This window comes from Anarhichas minor, unplaced genomic scaffold (genome assembly GCF_050575085.1).
Source record: "Anarhichas minor isolate MPS153535 unplaced genomic scaffold, ASM5057508v1 ptg000033l, whole genome shotgun sequence".
NCBI classification, from domain to species: domain Eukaryota; kingdom Metazoa; phylum Chordata; class Actinopteri; order Perciformes; family Anarhichadidae; genus Anarhichas; species Anarhichas minor.
This window is the reverse complement of record NW_027466479.1, coordinates 6,713,361-6,736,157: the sequence shown is the minus strand read 5'-3', so window position 1 is coordinate 6,736,157 and position 22,797 is coordinate 6,713,361. Positions and strand designations below refer to the sequence as shown.

Below are 22,797 nucleotides of genomic sequence, written 5' to 3'. Positions count from 1 at the left end.
CCTGAGGGTTCGAGGTGCAGCGGAGGATGACACCTGCACCCCGCCTGGCGAGGACCGACGCGTTGTTCCGCACTTCCACGTCTCTTTGAAGAAGAGTCCAAATCTTCTGCAAGAGGGACTTTTTTTTTTTTTTGCCTCTAATTCTGCAAAACAGATCGCCATCCTGCTCGCAGCCACCTCTGGGTATATCGGCTGTGGCGCGTTTCTTTTGCGCTCCTTTATATCTTTATATCTTTGCACCACTGTGGACTGCGGCAAAAAGGAAAAAAAGAATCATCTCGTACCCGGACATCTCTTACGCACAGGTGAGAATCAGAGCAGCTCCGAGGACGACAGTGATGGAGATTGAGTATTAGATGAATGTTTGAGTGTTTTTTTTTTTTTTTTTAAATAGGGAATAATGTGCGTAAATGGCCTAAAATGTGTTGTTCACCAGCTTGGCTTCTGCATTTAGTCATTAGGCGAAAGATAAGAGTCCTAATAGTTTGAAATCCATGACACTTTACAGGTTTCAGAGAATATGATCTCGTAGATTAAATCGGACTGTTGATCAACCTCTTAAAACCCGGCTTTACCTGTTTATTTCGCCTTAAATTGTCTTACACCACACTGTCTGACAGTATCACACATGTATTTTGTCTCAAACACCAGACTGCATTCAAGTACAAATGCTTTTATACAATTGTATTTATGCACATTTGCCCAAATATTCACTCTGATGTGTTTGGCATCTTTGGAAACTTTGGGATCTCCTCTAGAATTTAATATGTAAAAAGTGGTTTATTAATAACGTTTGGCTGCACAGCATGAGCCTGTAATGGCCTTTGGGCAGCAGTGAAGAGGTTAATATGTGGCCCGTATGGATTTAAAGTGAGATTAGATGTTATTATTTCACTGTGCATTTAAATGATCTCCCCCTGTGTGTTTTAACGTTGCAGGCCTCGTTGACATGTCTGCACTCATCTCTTCTTCGTGCCGTTTCCCCGTCGAGAGTTCACATCTGCTGGATATTAAGAAATAAAAACAGAGCTTTGCTTCAACGGCGTCCCCTCTCCCACACAGCAGCAGTAAGGCAGCATAATCTGCGGAGCTCCGTCTCACCATGGGCACTGTACTGTCGCTGTCCCCCGCCTCTCGGAAGTCGGGCTACTATGACAACCGGCCGGGCTCGCTCAGCCACTACCCGAGCATCAGCAGCCGCTCCCTTAACAGCCAGAAGGACCGCGGGCTGAAGAGGGGCCAGTCCATCTTCCTCCCGGGGCTCACGTGGAAGCGGCTGGTGGCCTCCACGAAGAAGAAGGGCAACTCCAAGAAAGGCGGTCCTGTTGGCCTTGGGGACCCTCTCAACAACAACAACAACATCAACATCTACCAGAAGGACCCCCTGTTGCACCTCAACCACGAGAATGTGAAGAAGTCGCTGTCATGCGCCAACCTGTCCAGCTACGACGGCCCAGCGGGAATGGGACTGGGACTGGGCCTGGGGCTGGGCTACGGCCTGGGCATGGGCATGGGCCAGGGCCACGGATGCGGCTACGGCAAGCCCCAACAGCTCTCCTCTGTGAAAAAGGTCCCCCAGGGGACATTGACCTCGTCGTCCCCAAAGCGCGTAATCGTCCAGGCCTCCACCAGCGAGCTCCTGCGCTGCCTGGGGGAGTTCCTGTGCTGCCGCTGCTACCGCCTGAAGCACCTGTCCCCCGCCGACCCGGTGCTGTGGCTGCGGGCCGTGGACCGCTCGCTGCTGCTGCAGGGCTGGCAGGACCAGGCCTTCGTCACGCCGGCCAACGTGGTCTTCGTCTACATGCTGTGCCGCGATGTCGTGGACGGCGACCTGGTGGCGTCGGAGCACGAGCTGCAGGCCATCCTGCTCACCTGCCTCTACCTGTCCTACTCCTACATGGGCAACGAGATCTCGTACCCGCTCAAGCCCTTCCTGGTCGAGGCGGGCAAGGAGGCCTTCTGGGACCGCTGCCTCGCCATCATTGACGCCACCAGCGCCAAGATGCTGCGCATCAACGCGGACCCGCACTTTTTCACGCAAATATTTGCCGAACTGAAGAGCGAGGGCGGCTGCGGCCCTCAGGACTACAGTCGGGTGCTGGAACGGTGAGAGGAAGTTTGGCTGACCGCATGCCTTTTCGTACCCTCATGCACACGAATACTTGCGCACACATTTGTCTGATACAGATTCCTGTCCCTGTTGTCCTCCTTCTGCTGCCCTGCAGGAGCAATGAAGGCATATTTTGACGGAGTTATGTAGACATATTGAATCATTCCATCTGTGTTCATTGCCATTGTCCCGTCCATCCAGATAGAAATAAAGAGTCCCCCCCCCCCCCCCCAAGATAATTGACAAACAGAAGCTCACAGCTGTGTTTTAAAAAAGATATCCACCTGAGTTTACTTGAATTGAGGAACCATTTGGTCCACCTGTCCCTTCTGTGACTGGTCCCAATTGTCCCAGCTGCCAGGCCTCCCAGCATCTTCACCCACCTCTCGGAATTGCGATCGATCCGTGTGCACGGGACAAGAAGACGCCATCGTCGCTCCACAACAGTCTTTTTTTATTGTAAAATGTCCGAGCGGATCTACAGGAGAATAAAGCAGACAATATAATCCACCGAGGCCGAGTTACATTTTCCAGGACGACGCGAGGAGTCATGTTGACATCCGCTGCTGGCTAAACCCCCCACCCCCCGACCCCCCCACCCGATGTGACAGCAGTAAAAACTGACTCAGACTGACGGGGACAGCTGAGAGGTCCATGTTAGGTCCTGCTGGTCCTGCTGGTCCTGCTGTGCACGGTGTAATCAGTAAAGCAAAACGAACAGGCACTGCTTTTTGGAGCCATTCTCAGGGTCGTCTGGCCTGAGGGGACAGTTGCTGTTTTTTTCTTTACTCACTCAAATCTGCCTCTGTGTCTCTCCATTTGATCTCAGGAGTGCTTTCTGGTGGAAGCAGAATTTCTGATTGACGTGGTTTGTGAACGTGTGTGTGTAGGCATTGTGCAGTGGACGGCAGCCAAGGTCATCAGCTGTTTACTCCATCCTTTGTTCCCCGCGATTTGTTGACAGGGCACCCACAGGCTGTGGTATTAATGAGATTAGCAGATTACCGCAGCACCTCCCCACTCTTAACCTCTGCCCCCCCCCCTACTTGTCCACTCGGCAGCCCTGCTGAGCTAATCCAGGTCAGGCTGGACCTTGCTGGACCGTAAACACACACACACACACACACACACACACACACACTCACACATTTAAATACCTTGTCGCGTGCGCTTTATTCTCCTTGGTGCATGAATGACATGCAGAGCGACGCACGTGTTGCAGCTCAGGGGTCCAAGTTGTTCTGGTTGAATGGGGTTTCTGTCGTTGTCGCTTCTGAGTCTGTCCCACTTTCCTGCGAGGCAGCTGCGCTTCCTCATCTGCCATCAAGAGGTCTGTTTTCTCTCTCATCCCTCCCTCAACTCCCGCCTCTTGCTCAATTATTCCCTTGAATGAACCATTGGCATTTGTGCTCGAATGCCTTTAATGATCCATTTCCCGTGTGCTTTCAATGTGCGTTGGCAGAGGTGGTCACAGATGAGCCCGTGGTTCATCTTTATGGATTTTCCTTTTGGAGCAAATTAGATTAAATATATTTTCAGCTGGATTATATGTGCCCAGCCATCCAAAATTAGTTTAGATTCCTGCTGCCAGAGGTCATGGAAGTTTACGGTTCATGTTTCGAGGTTGATAGCTCAGAGAGAGTAGATAGAAAAATGCAGGGGAAACACAAATTAGTAGCTAATTATGCGCCAGAGTGGCTTAAAAAGACCATAAACAGTTAACTGCAAAGGGTATGTGGTCTTCTTTTTTTTACCCAGTTATTTAAATTAAATACGAATAAATGTATAGATTGTATACAAAGAAAAAGAGCCATACCTGTGTTATAGGGCAGTGTGTGCCAACCCTTTTGGCTTGTGACCCCTTAAAATGATACTATGACTACCTACTACCCCTCATTGTTGGTTGCATACGTTTACTAGAAGTTACTAGTTTAACCAAAGAGGGATTGCTTCCAACGGACAAGTTAAAATGAACCAGTAAATTGAATAGATTTATTTTTATTGTGAAACCCCTCAGATTATTTCCTGTGACCCCTGTTGCATGTCCCTACACCCCGTTTGGGAACCCCTGATTTATAAAAGGAAGCAGTTGGTTGAGGAAGCGTCTTCATGCCCACAGTAGCATGTGGTAAAGCCTTAATCTCATTGTGTTGGAGCATCTAGAGGTCCCCCCCCCCCCCCTCCCCTCCACGTGGCCTTCCCTCTCTCACACTTTACTACAGTATATTCTCCTCCACAAGGTCATATGATAGACAAGCGTCCCCATAAATTTGACCGTTACACACATGTGCAAACAAACGCACTCTGCTCCACATCCCCTTCCTTGGGTAATCCAGTCCTAATCCTCCCACCCAATCAAATAGAGAGAGGAAGCAAGGGATGAAAACATGAGGGAATAAGTCAACGTTTCTGGATCTGATGAGATTTAGGTGTCACACTTCCACGGCAGCCCTTCAAATCCTGCTCTAACAAACCGGAGGCCTTCAGAGACCCCAAAGCTCAACCCTGCGGCCCCACTGCAGCTCCCCCGGGGCTTATTGGAGTCAGGCCTGCCTCACTGCCCGCCTGAGGGATCTGGCATGGGCTCCAGTCAGTCAACCAGAGAGGAGTGATGGGGGTGAGTCACGCTCAGAGAGTCTCCTTTCCTGGAGCTTTGACTGGCAGCCATTTTGGGTTTGTTGTTGTGGTCAGTGCAGCGCTCTCTCTCTCTCTCTCTCTCTCTCTATCTCTCTCTCTCTCTCTCTCTCTCTCTCTCCCTGGCCTCTGCTTTGACAAGGACACTTGTGTCTTGACTCAACCCCCCCGTCCTCTTCCCATCCCTCCAACCCCATCTCCACACACACTCAACTGTTGTTCCCGGTCTGTTTCATTAGATTTGACACCCCACAGCCGCCAGCCATTGTCAGGACGAGGAAGGGCAGAATGGGACCGTTTGTTGGCCCTGGGTTGGTTGTGTTTGCGTGAGAATGTGGGTCAAAGTTAAGGGCATCTGCCTCCACCATGCGCCTCCTGTAGACCTGGACATTAATTGAATCATAAGATACAGTACAGCGTGTTCAAGCGCTAATGATATTAACTTCTGCCCTCACATCGGTGACCAATAAATCCGCTGCAGGTTTTCTTTCAGTGGCATGTTGTGACCCTTCTAATGAAAAACAACTCTTGTGGCTCTTTCTTCATGCTAATAATGGCACAGACACCGAGGAACCATGTTAATTTAGGCCTAATTGAGCTTTAACACCATTTGTCAAATGAGATGTAATCGGGTCTTTACCAAGAAGGCGACTGTCCCCTCAGTTCGGTATCTCTGTCCAATCACGAAGCTGTTCCTCCAATCGCTTCACACAGATAGCAGAGTGGCTCCCAAGCCAATTAACTTGTATCCCAACGTCGGACCTCTAATTCTGTTCATCCAATCAAACCCCTCGGGGTGAATCCCGAGCTCTATGTACCTGACTGACAGACACATGATGCCTGTGACATCGCTGTGGATGATATATGCCTCTTGTTTGCTGACTGACTCCAGCTATTTGAACAACATTAAACAGGAGTTTTAGTGCAAACTGGGCCTTTTTCTCTGTCGATGGGACATTCATTGAGGACTTCAGCTCTGCTTTGCAGAATATTTTAGATGGGCCTTGGACCGGCTCTGGATTAAGACTTTTGGGTTTGTGTGAACAATGTGAGAAAAGATTGAATGGATAAGTCTGGTGTTACTCTATTTTTCTTATTGTCAACAAGCATTAGACGGTATTTTAGTACTGTCAGACTTCTCCACCCTGTCTGTGTTTTCGGCCACCAGCCCATTCGTTCTGACTAAAGAAAAAACCTTTTAAAACAAATCATGAATGTATAATTGTGCTTTTTTTAAAAAGGTCAAGTGCTTTCCTAAAAAGCTGAGCACTGTAGATTTTAGCAAACGTTACCCAAACAGGAGTAAAAAATGCATTTGTTGGGGACTATTTTCAGCTGCGGATGAATACATATTTTGTTCCCTGAGTATTTACAGCAGTAGGACGCTCCATGCGGGATTGTTTGAAAAACAAACTAAAGTGACCAAGGAACATGTCACCCAACGCAACAGTGTAGCTCATTGATGTGTTTTGAATACTTTTTGGACAAAAGAATGAGCTATAAAGCACAGAGCATTAAGATATATCCGGCTTTGAACACACTGATAGTGTTAGTTAAGTTCTTCTCATTTGCTCTGCTGACAATAAGAAATGTAAATTATCGCAAGACTTTCCCTTTAAGTCGCCACAGCTCTATGAGTTGTGTTAAGTTATTTCAGTATGCTGCTGCTGCTGCTGGAGGTTGGTGTGAAATTGATTTCAATGGCACACCATCAACTGATGATGTAAATATGGGGGCGTGTGACAAAAAGAGCTGAAAGAAACATGAACAAAAAGAAATAGTCTTTCTGTGTAGTAGCATGCATGCAAACCAGGTAGTTTAGAACTGTTTTCTTTCTTTCTTTTTTGTCTTTTTTTGTTTCATTTTTATAATGTGATGTTTTAAATGAACGATTATTTCTTCAGTAACTTAAAACTGGATCTCATTTGAGTGTTCCTTTATAGGAAACATTTCAACAGTATTAAAGTCTCTCTTATGACGTCAGGTGTAACTATATCAACATGATGGTGGTCTGTTCATGTTTAGAAACAATAGAGACAGAAAACTAAATAAATGGTCGACTCTTAATTTCTCCGGCCTGGTCCTGAAATAGCAAAGCATGCGAATTCACACGAGCTATGACATGAAGTTATAACTTAACATCCTTTTATTTTAGACTCAACTGTCTCACACCAGACTTCATTTGCTAGTTTGCTCATTTATATGTGGCCATGGTGTGTCATCCACCGCAACGAGAATAACACCGACCAGAGTACAGTATAGAACCGATCAAGCTAGCGGCTATCAATAGCCTTTCTCATCAATGCACCAGCTGGTGACACAGAGGCAGCCATTGTTTCTGTAGCATTTCACCGTAGGCAGCTTCAGCTCAGCCTGCGTCCTCACTGATTGTAGCTTCGCCTCTCGATCTGAAAAGCGTTTCAAATTTCACAACTTTGCATTCATCACAACACCTCGTCCGTGTTTGCGTCAACACCGGACAGATGTTAATACAGAGATAAATATATAACTGTCTGGTGTCCATCACCTCCTCCTCCCCCGCCCACGTTTCCATAGTTACCTTTCTCAGCCATCATTGTAACTGTCACACCAAAATGAGGCGGCACATCACCTCGAGAGTGACTTTTGTAAAGCCACTAAAATGTGTGTGTGCGTGTGTGAGTAGCTAGTGAAATACTGTTGATGGGGAAAACTTGAAGAAAAACAAATGTGACTGTTTCATTTATTTTGTTTTTGTTTGTTTTCCTTTTTCATCATGATGATGTTTACTATGTTGATTATTTAATAAAGTATTGAGTTGAAATTGAGTTGTTTCTCTCTTTTCCTGCACGCGCAGCTTTTACATCTGCGAGGCTCACACGCTTAACTAAAAACTGCCTTTGTTCTCCACACAGTGCACATGAAATACACTCCGCCTGCTATCCCGCTAACTTAAGACTGGCAGTAAATCCATGTGGGACATAAAATAGCTTAATGCACAGTCACACAATAGACCGGGCGCTGCAGATGGCCTTTTGGCTTCCTGTCAGAGGGGGGGGTTGCGCTCCATCTGAGCATGTCTCTGCAGTCAATCACCACCCTCTCTGCCCCGACCACAGGTGGAAATATACTGTGATGCTGCCTTCTGCTCAGCTACAGTCCCCTCTGAGAGGAAAGCAGGTTTTATGTGCACATTTAGTGCCGTCTGCCTCAGGCTGCCCACCACTGTCACTGAGTGTTATCGTATTTATATGCATAAACAGTTGTGTATCTCAACTGTGCTCTTGGTTTTTCTCACAGCTCTTTTCCTCACAACGGTTTGTTCACTGCCAGTGGTGGAATGCAACAAAATACATTTGCTCAAGTACTGTACTTGTACACTGTACAAATTCAAGGTAGGCCTACTTGTAGTTTTGCTACTTCATACTACGACTACTTCACTACATTTTGGATGCCAATATTGTGCTTTTTATACACTCCATTGATTTGACAACATTAGTTACTTTGCAGATTCAGAATATTAATAGAAAATATGAATCAACTAATAAATCACAATGTAATATTATGTATTAAGCTACCCAGTTGTATATAAAGTAATTGCAACACATTGATGCATCACTAATTCTAATCCAGTAATGTTATATGTAGTCATTCTGAAAGGGGCCATTCCGCATAGTGAGTACTTTTACTTACTTAAGCAAATTTTACTTTAAGTACTTATGTACTTTCAGCAACAACTATGTCTTTAAACACAGATTGATGCATTTATTTAGTATTTTGTTGCTCTGAATGAAATGGTGTTTGGGAAAATGTGCTAAAGCAAATGAAAAAAGCTGTAGGCAACTATCTGGGTTCACACAAACAGCTGCACATCGTCTAATGCACATGTCACAAGCCTATAAAATACCACAAACACCCCAGAATGAAATCACGGGGGTTTCCAGTTTCAACAGACACATTTAGCTTTTATCATGTAACAGATGCCTGCCAGAAAACTAAGACTCAAAAAGGACTTTTCAGTCAAAGCAGCTTATTTGGCGAGTCTGTCTCTCTGTCGGATGGCATTGGAAAATGATTATTTAAATGCCATTTATAATCTGTTCACAATGCCGGAATGAGAGGACAGCCGGGTAAAAACGATATGCTGCTGGTCGGAGCCGGGGTCAGTGGCGGAGGCTGGGGACTCCTCAGAGGGCCGAGAGGTGAGGGAGGTGAGGCCTCGGGACACTTTGATTAAATGCGATGAAGAGGCATCGCTGCAGATGGCTGCCACAGCCTGACTGAGTCCTCTCCAGCTTTCTCCTGTCTTCTGAGGACACAAATCACCCAGCTCTCCGCCTCCCAGTGTCACACTTTTATACTGGTTCAGTGTGTTCCCAGTGGCTTTCTGAACGCCTCGGCTGCTGTTCGCTGCCTTTTATCAGCCCTCTGGGAGCATAAAAAAAAAAAAAACTCTGTCAACGCTTCCTGGCATCCAGAGACATCAATTCAAGCTAGCACTTTTCTAGTTCAATCTCACCACTAGTTACTGCACATGTCACCTTTAAATTTCCAAAACAGCAATATTTGGCAGCACAATCTTTAAATTGACATAGTAAAAGTGAAATTCTGGGTATATCTATTGCCTCCACAAGGCTCTCAACATGGCGGCGGCTCGCAGCTAACAGTGCTAACGGTGCAAAAAATGGCAACAGCGCTGTCAGAACTAACAGTGTATACCTGAGGGGGCACCAGACAAGCGAGCCGGCTATGTCAACAAGGCACAAAGAAGCTCGGATAACAACATACACACAGTGCGAGAATGACTTCCTTCTCTGCTCACGTAGATACTTTGCAAATAGTTGTTTGATGCTATATTAATGCTCGGAGAGTCGAGAACTTTTATATAAAAACGCAAGTGTAAGAGTGCAAGTGTAAGAAAATGGCTTAAACACTGTGTTTATCTGCTCCAACTTATACAGGAATCGTTAGCATGTACAGCTAACTAGCCTACTACCCACATTCATCGGCGAGCAACCAAGGTCAACGAGCCATTTCTTGAATACCTACATTGGTTTACGGGGTTACAAGTGTATGTTTCGAAAGTTTTGTTTCTTTGAAACAAATAAAATCATTTGATATCGGGGTCAATCTGCACTGTGTTACATGTTACAGTTTTAGGACCTTGGAGAGCAGTAGCCTGCTGTCACATCCTGGTTGAGTGGACAGATGGTTCACTCAGCCATGCACCCATAAGTACTGGGCGAAGGACACCGCCAGAGGGGACTCCAGAAGACTCTACGGGGATGACGAATTCTGTGAAGAGCAATCAGAGGTCCCATTAAAGCCTCATAAAGTGCTAAAACTAATAGTCAATCTTATTACCGCAGTAATTAAGTAAGTACTGTCGGCTACTTAACTAAAATGTTGAGCCCCTCGTACTTTAGTCCTTTACTCCTTTTCCACTCTAAAACTTCTTCTACTTTCCAGAGTAGACTAGAAGACAGCGACAGCATCAAAGTACGGATAACTAAAAATTAGTACATTTTGTTGCCAGTGCTTTTACAGAACAATGTTATATCAGCTTTAATATGTATTTTTACATTGCCATTACTGTAAGGCCTTTACTATAAAAAGCAGTAGACACCTACAACACTCACACAGAGAAACCTTTGCAGACTTTTTTGTTGCGACTGACTTTTAGTCTTAAATACAGACAAATGTCAGTGATCTATGTGATGCGGTTCCTTGGCTTAAAGGAATAGGTATACATTTTGGGTTATATTTCATTTCTTTCTAGCGCAGAGTTAGATAAGAAGTTCGACACCTGAAAATAAAGCTACAGCTAGGAGACGTTAGCTTAGCACAAACACTGGAAACAGTGGGAAACCGCTAGCCATAAAACCACAACATGTCCTTCTTACACTTCAGTTCTTGCATAAATTAAAAACGAATATATGTTAATCAGTGAGCTTTAGAGGTGTTACAATTCTTATGCTAAGCTAAGCTAACCAGCTGCTAGCTGTGGCTTCATATGTAGCATACAGACACGAGAGTGGTATCAATCTTCTCATCTAACTCAGCAAGAAAGTGAAGAAATGTACTTCCCAAAAATGTTGAACTGTTGATGTTAAGTTACATTTTGAGTGCAGGACATTTACTTGTAATTTTACTTGGAGTACTTTTAGAGTGTGATACTGCTACGTTTACTCAATTAAATGCCTGCTAACAACCCATCATTTAAAATGCCTAAAAGTGGTTTTACATGCTAAAAAAAGTCAAGTGAGTGCGCTCTGGTTCCTCAGATATTTCCTGATTAGTAAGCATTCAGGGCTGAAGGCATGTTGATTCAGAGCGAGCCAAAGTAAAAACCAATCTCCCCCCTCATGTTACTGTAATCTCCAGCATGTGACCTCCCCACGGCCTGATGACGGAGGGATGCTGGGAAAACCTGCGGCGCTCACCAAACCAGTGGCCGGGTCTGCCCTGAGAGGATTTAGAGGGGGAAAAACAACACAGCAGCTCTGGGACAGATATTATATTCCCACTGGTAAATCCTCTCCAACTCATTACCAAATCCTCGCTGCAGGGCTGCTAATCTCTAAAGAGAGGCCGACCAGGTGCCAGTCCTTTTTGTAATGGAATTGCATGTCGCTTTAAGTGATTGCATCAACAATTGCCGGTCCTGACGAATTAGATTAGAAGTACAGGAACCCTGCTTGTACAGCGCCGCGAGAAGAAACCGAGAAAAACTTCATCGCAATCCAAAACAGGCGTCAGATGAAAATAATTGATTCACATGCGTCTACGTTTTGACTACTCGACTGATTGCAATATTTACATCTGCAAGTCAGCCGTAAGTCTTTTTCACTCGCAGGCCTCTGGCAGCGAGGAGGGGATGTGATGGGAGCTGTCAGAGAAGAAAATGATTGGGAAACATTATGTGGGAGAAAAAGCCTGGCAGCGGGGAAGCGGATGTGGATGTGACGAGGAAACAATTGGGGGAATAATTGTTGCACGTGTTGCCATCAAACTAAACCCATCAAAGAATTATTTTTTTTAAAACACAGAATGATGAATACATCTTGCAGGTCTTTGAAAAAGTGTCTGCTTTGGTGAATCCAGATGTCCTCGTTTGATCCGATGATCAGCGTGTGTGTGTGTGTGTGTGTGTGTGTGTGTGTGTGTGTGTGTGTGTATCAAATGATCAGTGGTGGGAAGGATATGCTTGAATTTGCATCGATCTCGCACTTCATTTATAAATCACATCTTTTTACGTCAGTGATTAAAGGATTACAGACAAACTCTGCATTTCTGATTGATATGTGTTGGGCCAACACACCATAACTGGTGGAGCTGTAAGTGGGAGAAGAGCCGTGGCGTCCGGTTTATCACAGAGCAGCTGAAGGTGTCTGCAGAGCCTCCGCAGAGGAAGGACGAGAGGATGACACGCTGTCCGTGGCATTTAAATAAACATATCCCGGTCATTTGCTTGAGCACGAGTTCCCTCTGCAGCCGTGGTGAGCACTCAAGACTTCTGACTCGATCAGGGCCACAAAGCGATGCCAGCCCACCCCCTGACTTTAAATTAGATGCGCAATCCACTTTGTTTTGCCACTAAACACGACTTGTCAAAATGGGGCACGAGAGCGAAAGGGGCTGAGGGCGGTTATTTCTGCCGGATGTTTACTCGCACTTCACTCTCTGACTAATGAGAGCTCAGAATAAGCGAGAAAACCAAAAAGAAAAGTCGCTGCAGAATGAATGTGTTGCTGCACAGCTCCTGACTTCGGTCACCTAGTTACTAGGACATGAAGACAAAGGGCATTGTGGGTAATGCAGGGACATTTTCATAGATCAAAAACACCCTAGTGTCCTGGTTATGATCAGGTTTTTGAAGTCTCCAGTGCTGAATGATACATAAGAGGATATTTTGGCATGGAAACACTGTATGTATTTGGATTTCCGATCCTTCTTTGCCATGTGCACAGGTGTGACTTTAGCTCCAACCATGTAGTTAACCGAAATCAGACCTGGATTAAAACAACACCACAGGGCTGCAACGGTGTTCCAGTGAGACATAAAATACAATCCAGGACATCCGGCTCTGGGAATTCAAAGGCTTCTCGGGCGCAATTTCACACCAGAAACCCGCACTTCCTCTTCTCGACTACAGTATGTTATTTCTATGAACCTTTGTTTCTAGTTTCCCCCAGTATTGTCACTCATTGATGAAAATGCAATCGAGGTTTGAGGGGTTGGGATTACATTTTGCTTCCAAATGGGACAGCTGCCTCAAAGTATCGACAAGTACTCTGTCTAACATCAACTGGATTAGAAGACAGGATCTGTTCTCTGTTCATACAACCTGGCCCTTTGACTTCCTCCAGGTTGTTCACACGTCCATGTCACCTGTTTGGCGTTCACGGTCACATTGCAGCCATGTGAGAGTCGCTCAGAGTTAGAGGAATAAAAAGGTGTCAATTGGTGCCAAACCTCGTTCGGGGCCCCCAATCTGGGTGACGCTCGCACGCTAAATGGGGTGCATCATTGTGCTTAGACAGTCCCACCGCCACTTCAAAGGAGAAAAGGGAAGCTGTGTTTAAATTTGCATATGAATGGCTTTAGCTGGTTTTAAACTGTTCTTAATGTCGTATTCTTCAATTCTTTGCAAAATCAAATGTTTTAAGTTCCTACATTGAGCACAGATTTAAAACAGATACACCTGAGCCAGTGTCCATTGTCCCGAAACATGATTTTAACACATGGAAGCACATGACGAAGACATAATATTCGCATTTACTATACAGACAGAGAACCGGACCGCAGCAAATACAGAGACGAATTTCGACATTTTCACAGATCCATATTTGCCATCCATGAAAAACATGATGCACATTTATTTTTTTCTTTTGCAGTTACAGTTATTTTGAGTTGCAGGGTGTTGATTGAAGAGGTGCAGGGCTGTTACGAAGTGTTAAATTGACGCTCATAGGTGTGAATGCACTGTGTTTAAACACAGCACAGTGTCTCAGAGTTACATTAACAACGTTATGGTCTGTTTCCCTGTTATGCAGGTAGCACACATCAAAAATAAATACACACATCTGCACACGCACACTCACAGAGGTTTGGTGAATCACAGTGTGTCAGAGAGCCAAGTCACAGTGAGGGCCGGCTGTCAATAAGTCGCACTAACAGGTCACTGCGGAGAGAGATGGGAGGAAAACTGGCAGCTGACGACAGAATTAAGCTCTCAGGCTGAACGATCGAAGATACCAAGAGTTTCAGTCCTAACTGGAATATCAAGCATTTGAAAAAAACATGTTGCTGGTGTCCAGTAACTATACTTAAAGTTGAATCGATACATAATAGTGGATATCGTCTGTATTTAAAATCAAAGCGTTTGCCATGAAACAGGGAAATCCACTGACTGTACACATCAAAGTGTGTTTACTGGTGTTGGGGAGAACTAGTCCTACTGCATATGACGTGCGGAGGGATCTGTGTGAAGTCTGGTGAATTGCCTCAAGTGATGTCACTTGAGTCAGCATCAGTTAAAGACTACAAGTTTGAAAGTTAAATTACAAATCTGGGGTCGTGGAGTTGGAAAGAATCTATTTTACCAGACCTCTGTAGCCCGCTAGCGGCTCGAGGCTCCATTAGGTGCTACTAGCATAGCACATCTGTCTAGAAAGTGACCCTCAATTTGCACAATTTTTCGCAGTATGGCTGAGGTTAGGGATTGACCTCAATGGCATAAGGTTACGATAGATCATTGGGCAGCGAGTCTCGCAAATCAAAGAAAGGGAAAGTTTTCACAAATCTAGGGTTGCCATCTTGTTTTTTGTTATTATTCCCACTCAAAGTTTAAGCACTTTGTGCGAACCATGTGAACAGTGGACAAATATGGGATAGTGTAATTGCTAGGCTGTTTAGCATTTTTGCTAATGTAAAAAGAGCAACAAGTGGAAAAAAGTAATTAAGTCGGGGACTGACAAATAACCATTACACGACAGTATTCACCTTTTAGTTTGCTAACATTAGCCTCCATACACTGTTGAAATAGCTCTCCAAGCTAACAGTCAGTGAGCATGCTAGGTAACGCTAGCTCAGTTTCTAACAAAACAAATTCACACATCTTATTCAGGAAAGCATTTCTATTTGTGTTTATACCACAGCAGAGGAGGGTATGAAACTATATGTGAGTCAGGTCTTAACATCATGAACGCAACCGATATTGTATTCCACCTCCACTGTGTTGAGGTTAAAATCTCACCGGCAGATAGCAACACTTCAACATTTCTTTGACTTTCTGTTCGATCGAAACCACATTGGACATCACCCGCTCCTAATCGCAGCGACTTAAGCCCCGTAAATCCTGTGAAATGATGTCTGCTGCGTGTGTGTGTGTGTTTATCAACCCAGCTGATCTGATCCAGAGGACACCAAAGGGACAAGAGAGGAAACAGCTTTTACGTCACAGAGTCCAGTTGCTGCTGCTCAGAGGCCGGTTAGGATTGGACGTCACCTCCTGCAGGCTGGAGAAGCGTAACATACAAAACACAACAGCTTTAGCTGATGGAAAACTGACCGTATTTGCAGGAAATCCTCTCACTCACAGAACACCACAAGGCTCCTGACCTGTTCCATTTATATTTTCACGTCTTCCTTCAAACATTTTAATCGCTGTATAATGTAGATTTGTCTACAGTGTTCTGTATTTTTGCAAGGCAAAGCATTAGGCAGAAATCAACACACAGAGAGCTCGCTTAAGTAAATCTTGAATAATTTATTTTCTTCTCGTTTCCCTTTTTACTACTTCTGACATGGAATAATTGTCACAGTCTGACTTTTTTTTTTTTACATGAACAGCATGAGACAAGGCACACAAAAGACTTTTCTCATTTCATAAAAAATCAACTCAATGTACAAAAATATATCTGGAAGGTTTTCTCTTGATTTCTTTTATGCATTTCGATGTACAATTTGTCTGTTTTTGTTCCACCTTGTCTTGGAAAAATACCTTCAAATATCTTATGCAAGATTAAAAGCAAAGACAGCTTTGTGTCTCTCTGTCTACAGCAACATCATTTCTCTCTTCAACACTTTTGTATTTGTCCGGTGAACATTGTCCTCCTGCAGCTCAGGATTAAGAAAACGGACTCTGCTCTCTGGGTCGACATTTCAAATATTCAAACAATCTTTGCTGCATAACAGTTGCTTTTCAAGGCCAGGTCCCCAAATGCAGAACTGCAGCGGTCTAGTCGTGGTCCTGAGGTCAAGCTGTTAGTTAGCGGGGACGAGCAGGACGAAACCGTCTCGGCTCTTCTTGAAGTCCGCGCTGGTCTGGCCCGGTTTGGTTTCTACGGTGACACTCTTTGGTTTGCCCCGCATGTGAAGCTGCAGGGCTGAGTGGCAAACCTTCACAGGAAATTGGACTTTTCTTACACTGAAAGAGAGAAAGACAAAACATACATTTTTGTATTACTATACTTGATTAAAAAAAAAGAAGTTTATTCCCACAGACTCTGAACTACATGTGCACGCCTTTCCTTTCCTATTAACTTAATCCTCACCTTGTTTCCTAATCCCGAACCATCACTAAAGGCCCCATTCACGGGAGAATTTACCACTAAAATATTTAATGTATGTCAATGAGGTCAGTGCGCTGACGCATGACGAGTGAAAATAGTGACCTTGTTTCAACTTTTGCTGCAATTTTAGATATTTAAGTAGGTTTAAGTAAGAGCATTTTATTGGGAAATTCACCCACTTAGAAATAAGAGATAAAACCCTGTCAAAAAAACATATACTCTGTGGGTCTAATAAAAATAAAATACGTGTTTTATTTCGCCAATGCCGTTGTTCACAGAGAAGTTAAACAATGAACCAAAGCACTGCCAAACTGGAGCAGTTGTGTTGTCTTCAGGCAACCAAATTCCCCAACATTGACATCACAACATGAAACTGATTCACTGCGTCAATCATCCGTCACGTATCCACAGCATCCAGGTTCAAAGCATATTATGCATTAAACCTGACAGGTGTGTGTTTGAAAGCCTTATCCCATCTTCTCCACATGGAGCATGTTATTGATCACTTCACACTTCCCCCGTGCCTAGCGGTGATTTTGACTGATCACGGTCACGTCCAGAGTGCAGGTGCTTGTGGCGTCACACACACACACACACACACACACACACACACACACACCTTCCACCACCAACCCAATCCCTCTGCTGACAGCTGGGATAAGGAAGCGTGGCTCTGCTTGTTCGACAGGCCGGTCGCTGCACAGTCAGCTGAAGATGATCCACAGTGAAGTCACTGCTTCCTCTCGGCCCCTCTGGGATCCTGCAGCCTCGGCCTCAGCCTCGGCGACCCCGCAAACACAAGCTGGCTCTGCAGTGTGCATACAAAGAGCTTTACACCGGATCCACCTACGTCACGGCCCGAGGCCCAGGAGACCATGAGTGCATGGTTTGATATTCCCGGTTCTCTTGTGGGTGAATTCAGATTGCCGTTTGTCTCTCCGTGGATTTATTTTGTGGACGCACTTTGTATTAACTCAATTTGCCGGCGTTACAAAAGCAGACGCAGAACAATATTTGCCAAGCGGCTATTTGTGGAGGCCTCTGAATGTCGATAATGTGACTGATAAGCAGAGCTGGCTCATGCATACAGGGCCACCTTTGGCAATAGCCCCCCCCCCCCCCCCCCCCCCCTCCTTTGGCAAGAACAGACCAAGTGCACTGCCTCAAACTGCTAGTGTCCTCTTCTCCCCAGACAGACTGGTACCCTTCGAAAAACAATGGCTGGAAATCAGATGATGTCCCGCTTTTGAAAAGGTGAACTTCATTCAAGCAGATTACATAATGTTTTCGCCGTTATGCAATAGTGCTGGCAATATGATTATGAAGTAGAGAGCTACACCAGGTGAGCGCATCATACGGACAACACTGGCTACCACAAGAGGAACCCGACACCGGCAGAGTGTGTCGAGGAAGGCCTCTCGCTGCACCCCGAGGAGAGGGGACGATCAGCTGTGAAGGCCTGTGGTTCAGCAATGTGCAGCGGAAGACTGTGGAGGCCGAGATCATCCAAGGCTACGATTTAATACAGACGACCATCACTCTTTTTTCCGAGACTGTCTTCCCCCCAAAAGAAACAATAGCGTCTGTCATTTCTCCAAATCTTTCTGACATACTAATGGTACGAATCCCACAAAAAATACCTGGCTGGTTAGTAGCTTGATAGCAAGTAAGAAATCTGAGACGAACTCCGAAGCTAAATCCAATTGCCAGTGTATTGTCAGTTTTACACTTCAGCTTTTGTACGGATAAAACAAGAGAGATATAACATGTTAATTAGTGAGCTTTAAAGGTGCTGAAAGGTGGATTTTGTTAGTTTGACAGAACCAGGCTAGCTAATTACCTGTATCCAGTCTTTATGCTAAGCTAAGCAAATCGGCTGCTGACTGCAGCTTTACATTGAAGAGATAGAAATGAAAAGGGTATCTTCTCATCCAATAAGCATATTTCATAAAATGTAAATAAATTAATACATTAAGCAAAAAGAAAAAAAAATCGTTGCCATCTCACACTCACCTGTGGCTTTCCATCCATCAGAGCCCCTCCCCTCCATCCCACAGCCCCCCTATTCTTCCATCCCACCCGACTCGACACCCACTCCTCAACACAAGCCTGCAATTTCCCCTTCTCAATCTTAATTAGCACTTCCCCCGGCTGCCTGGCAACCATCTCTGGGGCAACGGCAGCATCTGCAGCGCGCCGGCAGCGGAGGGGGGGGCATAACGTGGGCCGAGGCCGCTCAAGTTTTCTGGGCGCGGGGTGACAGCAGGCGGACCATCACGGGGTCTGCTTTTGCATCACAGCGTTCATCATCCATTAAAATTACCATCACCGTCATCAGAGACCGTGCGCCTATCTCAACCAGCTGCCCCCTGCGTCTTGAGTCTCATCACGAGGGGCATTCTGGGAAAGAAAAAAGTAGTCAACAGCAGAGCTAACGCATGAAGAGTGGCTTCTGTAAAAGGTGCAAATATGCTTTATTAAGATGCAACACTGTGGTCCTGTGCACGCACATGACTTGAATCAGAGATGTGTGTCATCAAGTGTGATGTACTTTAATAGCACTGACTTCAATCATTTCCTCGGCGCTGATTAATTCTGAGGACCGCCGACACGTTTCTGAACAGCAAAAATCAGCTTACCAGTGAGGGAGCTCACAGAGGGAGAGTCGAGCGTCTCAACAAATTGATTATCAATGAGGGGGGGGGGGGGGGGGGGGGAGACGATCGATCGCTATCAGGGGGGGGAGGGGGGTTGTGCAGCAGGCTTTTGAACTCATCACCTCGCTCCAAACGTTAGCTGAATGACAACTCAAGAAAGATAAGAGATACAATCCCTTTTACCGACAAATTGCTGTGTGTTGCTCGACACTGCGGTGAGACTGTTGTGACGAATGGAAATGTTGCTGAAGAATCCATTTGTTGCACTCTTGAGGTGGATTTAAAAAAAAAGGCAGCATGTGTGTGTGTGTGAGAGAGAGAGAGAGAGAGAGAGAGAGAGAGAGAGAGAGAGAGAGAGTGTGTGTGTGTGTGTGTGTGTGTGTGTGTGTGTGTGCGTGTGAGTGTGTTTGAATCCACAAAGAGGCCTTTTTGATGCCGGTGCAGTTTCGAGGTCAGACGCCGACTCCGTGAGTGCGCCCAGGAGGCTTTGAGGCGCTCGAACAAGAAAGTCCCCGAGATTTAACAAGCGAGGCACCAGTCAGGACGTCTTCATGAAATCTGTCTTTGATGTAAACGTGTGGGAATGTGCTCATCGGGAAAATAGGATGAGTTCACTGTCGGTGCGCTTCATGCCACCCATCCCATCATGTTTTTTTTTTTTTTTTTGCTCGACTACAAAGGGTTCGTTAAACAGGGAAAAGCAGAAAATCATGTTCTGGCATATTTAATGCTTTTTTAATGGATTAACAGCATCCGTCCTGTTAGAATTGCATTTTGTGTGTAGATTTAGGCAGTGTGCCGACTGATTTGCTCAAATACAGGTTCAAATCGCAGCAGAGCATTTTGAAGCTTTACATTAATCCCTCAACAGGATCGTGGGAGCAGGCTCTTATTGATATATCTTTAAAACTAACTCACTTGTCCTCCTGTAACTTAAATCCAGTCCACAGAGACACTTTGCATTGAAACGTGTTATCATTGCATCACTAAACAAAGAGCTGCATTCACCGTTTCTGAGTTTCATCAACTTAAAAAACCCAGACAGATCTCTTGTTAAAGCTGGTGTAGGCAATTTATTGTTGGTGTCATTGGGCAGAAATGTTTGAATGTACGACTAGTATTCATTGATCGTATGAACATTTAATCCACACTCAGAAAGAGTCGTTTTTAGTTTTAGTTTGTGTTGCGGATGAAATTACAGCTAAATAGATTACCTAACTATAGTACTAATTATTGAAAACAATGCTAGGTATTGTACTATTATGAAGGTCACATGGTTTTCCATCACAGCTCCGGAAATTTGCCAGCGGATAAAATGACATCTTGAAGGACGTCTTTTATTATTTTACGACCCACTTCCCTCTCTGATATTAATCCTGTATGAATGAGGCTTTTGTAAGTCATAAGGGATAAACGTTTATTTGTGTGTACTAGATATGATGACATATTTGACATTATATCAGTCATATGACTATAAAACGTCTTTTGTGTCCACTTGAACTACTGCGTTTGAGACAAGAAAAACTTCAGAAACGGGCTGCGGTGGGTCACAAAATCTGCATTTCAGTAATTATCACGGCATTATGTTGATCTTATATATGACAATATTTACTTAATTATTATTTATTAAAAAAATACAAAGCTTCTTAAGATATGTCAGAACTTACTATGTGACTCAAACATTATTCACGTAGACATGAAAGACTAATAAGAGCATTTGGTCACGACATGAAAGACGAACACATTAAACCAGGCATGTCCAAAGTCCGGCCCGCGGGACAATCACGGCCCGAGGTCAGATTTTATATGGCCCCCACCTTCTGTCTTAAAATGCATTATTTATGGCCCGCCAGCACAGTCAAAACGGAATGAATAAATCATACAAATTCAATTCCTCTTTTTACCTCATGGTGGCAGCACCACTCTGTAACTGTCTGGCTGTTTGAAATTGGCTCTGACCCTTGACCTGTCATGTTACGGCAAGTAAAAAAAAAAAGGAAAGTCGATAATGAGGGCCGCCGCTTCCAGGAGAGGTGGAGATCGCAATATTGTTTTCACTGAAAACCGAAACAACTGTGTCTGCCTAATTAGTTATGAGACTGTTGCCTTGTTTAAGGAATATAATGTAAAGAGACACTACGAGACCAAACATGCTAATGCTACAACAAGCTATCAGAGCGACCGAGCTAGAAAAGTGAAGCAACTCCAAGATAACTTGGCCTCACAGCAGCGGTCCTTTTCACATGAAAACATCATCAAAGTAAGCTACCAAGTGGCCATGGTAATTGCTAAACATGACAAACCTTTTACGGAAGGTGAGTTTATCAAAGACTGTGTTATGAAAATAGCAGAAAACATAATTGCCCCGAGAAGAAGAGAGTTTGCTAATGTTTGCCTGGCTCGTAACACTGAAGAGCTAGCATCAGATACTAAGAGACAACTTGATTTGTTTCGTTAGCCTGTTTCATGTGTGTTGAACTTAAATGTGAGACAACTTTTCATTACCCTCACTAATCATATTTAAGATTGTCTTGAGGTGAGAACATTGATCGGTTTCTATGTAATGAGCTTTTAGATGGCTTGTTCTTTGTGTTATCTGACTTTCAAGATGTGAAAGAAAGGCAGAATAGTTGTTGAGATGTGTTCATACATGAATGCTTACATTTGGTTACATTGCTATTTGCTGTCATTGAAAATAAAATGATTAAATAACAATGTATGTATAGGCTACTTGTATTGTTTAAAATAATGTCAGCAGGGACTGTTGACCCTTGGGCATTTTCACATTATCAAATCTGGCCCTCTTTGAAAAAACTTTGGACACCCCTGCATTAAACCACTGAAACTAAATGTGGTGCCAACTCTGCTTATAGATACTGAACTCTAATGTACTCATATGTCACGGAAATTCCTGCTAAAGACCGGCTGTAATCAACTGATTCCGGCTACTCTGAGGCTAAAAGCACTGAGCCACATGATCTGCCAGCTGTACGAGACCTGAGAAGGAAATGGGTCGGTGTTAATACACCATTTACGTTCCACCTGGGTTAAAAGCTGTTGCCATAGTTACACTCAGTGGTGGAGGAAGTATTCAGATCAAAGTACTAATACCACACTGTACAAACACTATGAGAAGCAAAAGTCCTGCCTTTAAAGCGCTACTTTAGGAAAAGTATGAAGAACGATCATGAAAAAGTACTCAAAGCTGACAAATGTCCCCTGTGACTGTTATACTATTATTACTCCTGCATTCATGTAAACGCAGGATTTTCTGTTGTAGTTGGTTGAGATGGAGCTAATTTTGAACTATGTTGTACAGGACTACTACTGATTATTTTCTCCATTCATTGATCCATCGTTTGGGCTCTGGGTAATTGTGACTATTTTCTGATTTCTTTACGAATCAAAGTGACACCTTCACAATGTTTGCATTGACAGTACAAACAGTACAAACCTCAAAACTATTAAAATCATCAGAAGGAAAAGCTGCTTGACATTAGTGACGATGGAGCCGTGAAATGTTTCTACGTGAGAAACAACCAGTCAGTCGCCATTGTTTCAGAAGTGGATTTTCCTGTTTTATGTGAAAAATACTCAATTTTGTAAAGTAACTCGTAACTAAAGCTGTCGGATAACTGCAGAGAAGTAAAAACAAAGTACAGTGTGTCCTTCTTAATTGTAGTGGGGTTGAAGTATAAAGTGGCATCCTGAGAAGCAAATACTCAAGCAACATACCCCAAAGTTGTACTGAAGTAGCCTACAGTACCTGAACGTTACATTTCACCACTTGTTAGTCTCCATAAGATCAACACTGCACGAGCGCCGACCCTGAGCCGTGCAT

General features: G+C 44.4%; 2 protein-coding genes across 4 annotated transcripts in view; one reads left to right on the top strand and one right to left on the bottom strand.

The window, feature by feature from the left end:
• Positions 1 to 1,102: 1,102 nt before the first annotated feature.
• On the top strand, positions 1,103 to 2,110 carry LOC142965458 (cyclin-dependent kinase 5 activator 1). Of its 2 annotated transcripts, XM_076106389.1 has the most exons (2): positions 1,103 to 1,456; positions 1,544 to 2,110. In XM_076106389.1, the coding sequence occupies exons 1-2, from the start codon at positions 1,103 to 1,105 to the stop codon at positions 2,108 to 2,110; spliced, it is 921 nt and encodes a 306-aa protein (XP_075962504.1). The 2 variants fall into 2 exon arrangements, with proteins under 2 accessions (XP_075962504.1, XP_075962503.1); XM_076106388.1 differs by having other exon boundaries at positions 1,103 to 2,110.
• A 13,364-nt stretch (positions 2,111 to 15,474) lies between these two features.
• myo1g (myosin IG) overlaps positions 15,475 to 22,797 on the bottom strand; it is a 41,159-nt gene continuing 33,836 nt past the window's right edge. For both annotated transcript variants that reach the window (XM_076106472.1, XM_076106473.1), the window contains one exon: positions 15,475 to 16,154. In XM_076106472.1, the coding sequence (XP_075962587.1) occupies positions 15,992 to 16,154 (163 nt within the window). In that variant the 3' untranslated portion in view covers positions 15,475 to 15,991. The remainder of the gene's footprint in view (positions 16,155 to 22,797) is intronic.

Bases quoted from the DNA above. Each gene is read 5' to 3' on its own strand.
- LOC142965458 (XM_076106388.1), top strand. From the start codon at position 1,103: ATGGGCACTGTACTGTCGCTGTCCCCCGCCTCTCGGAAGTCGGGCTAC.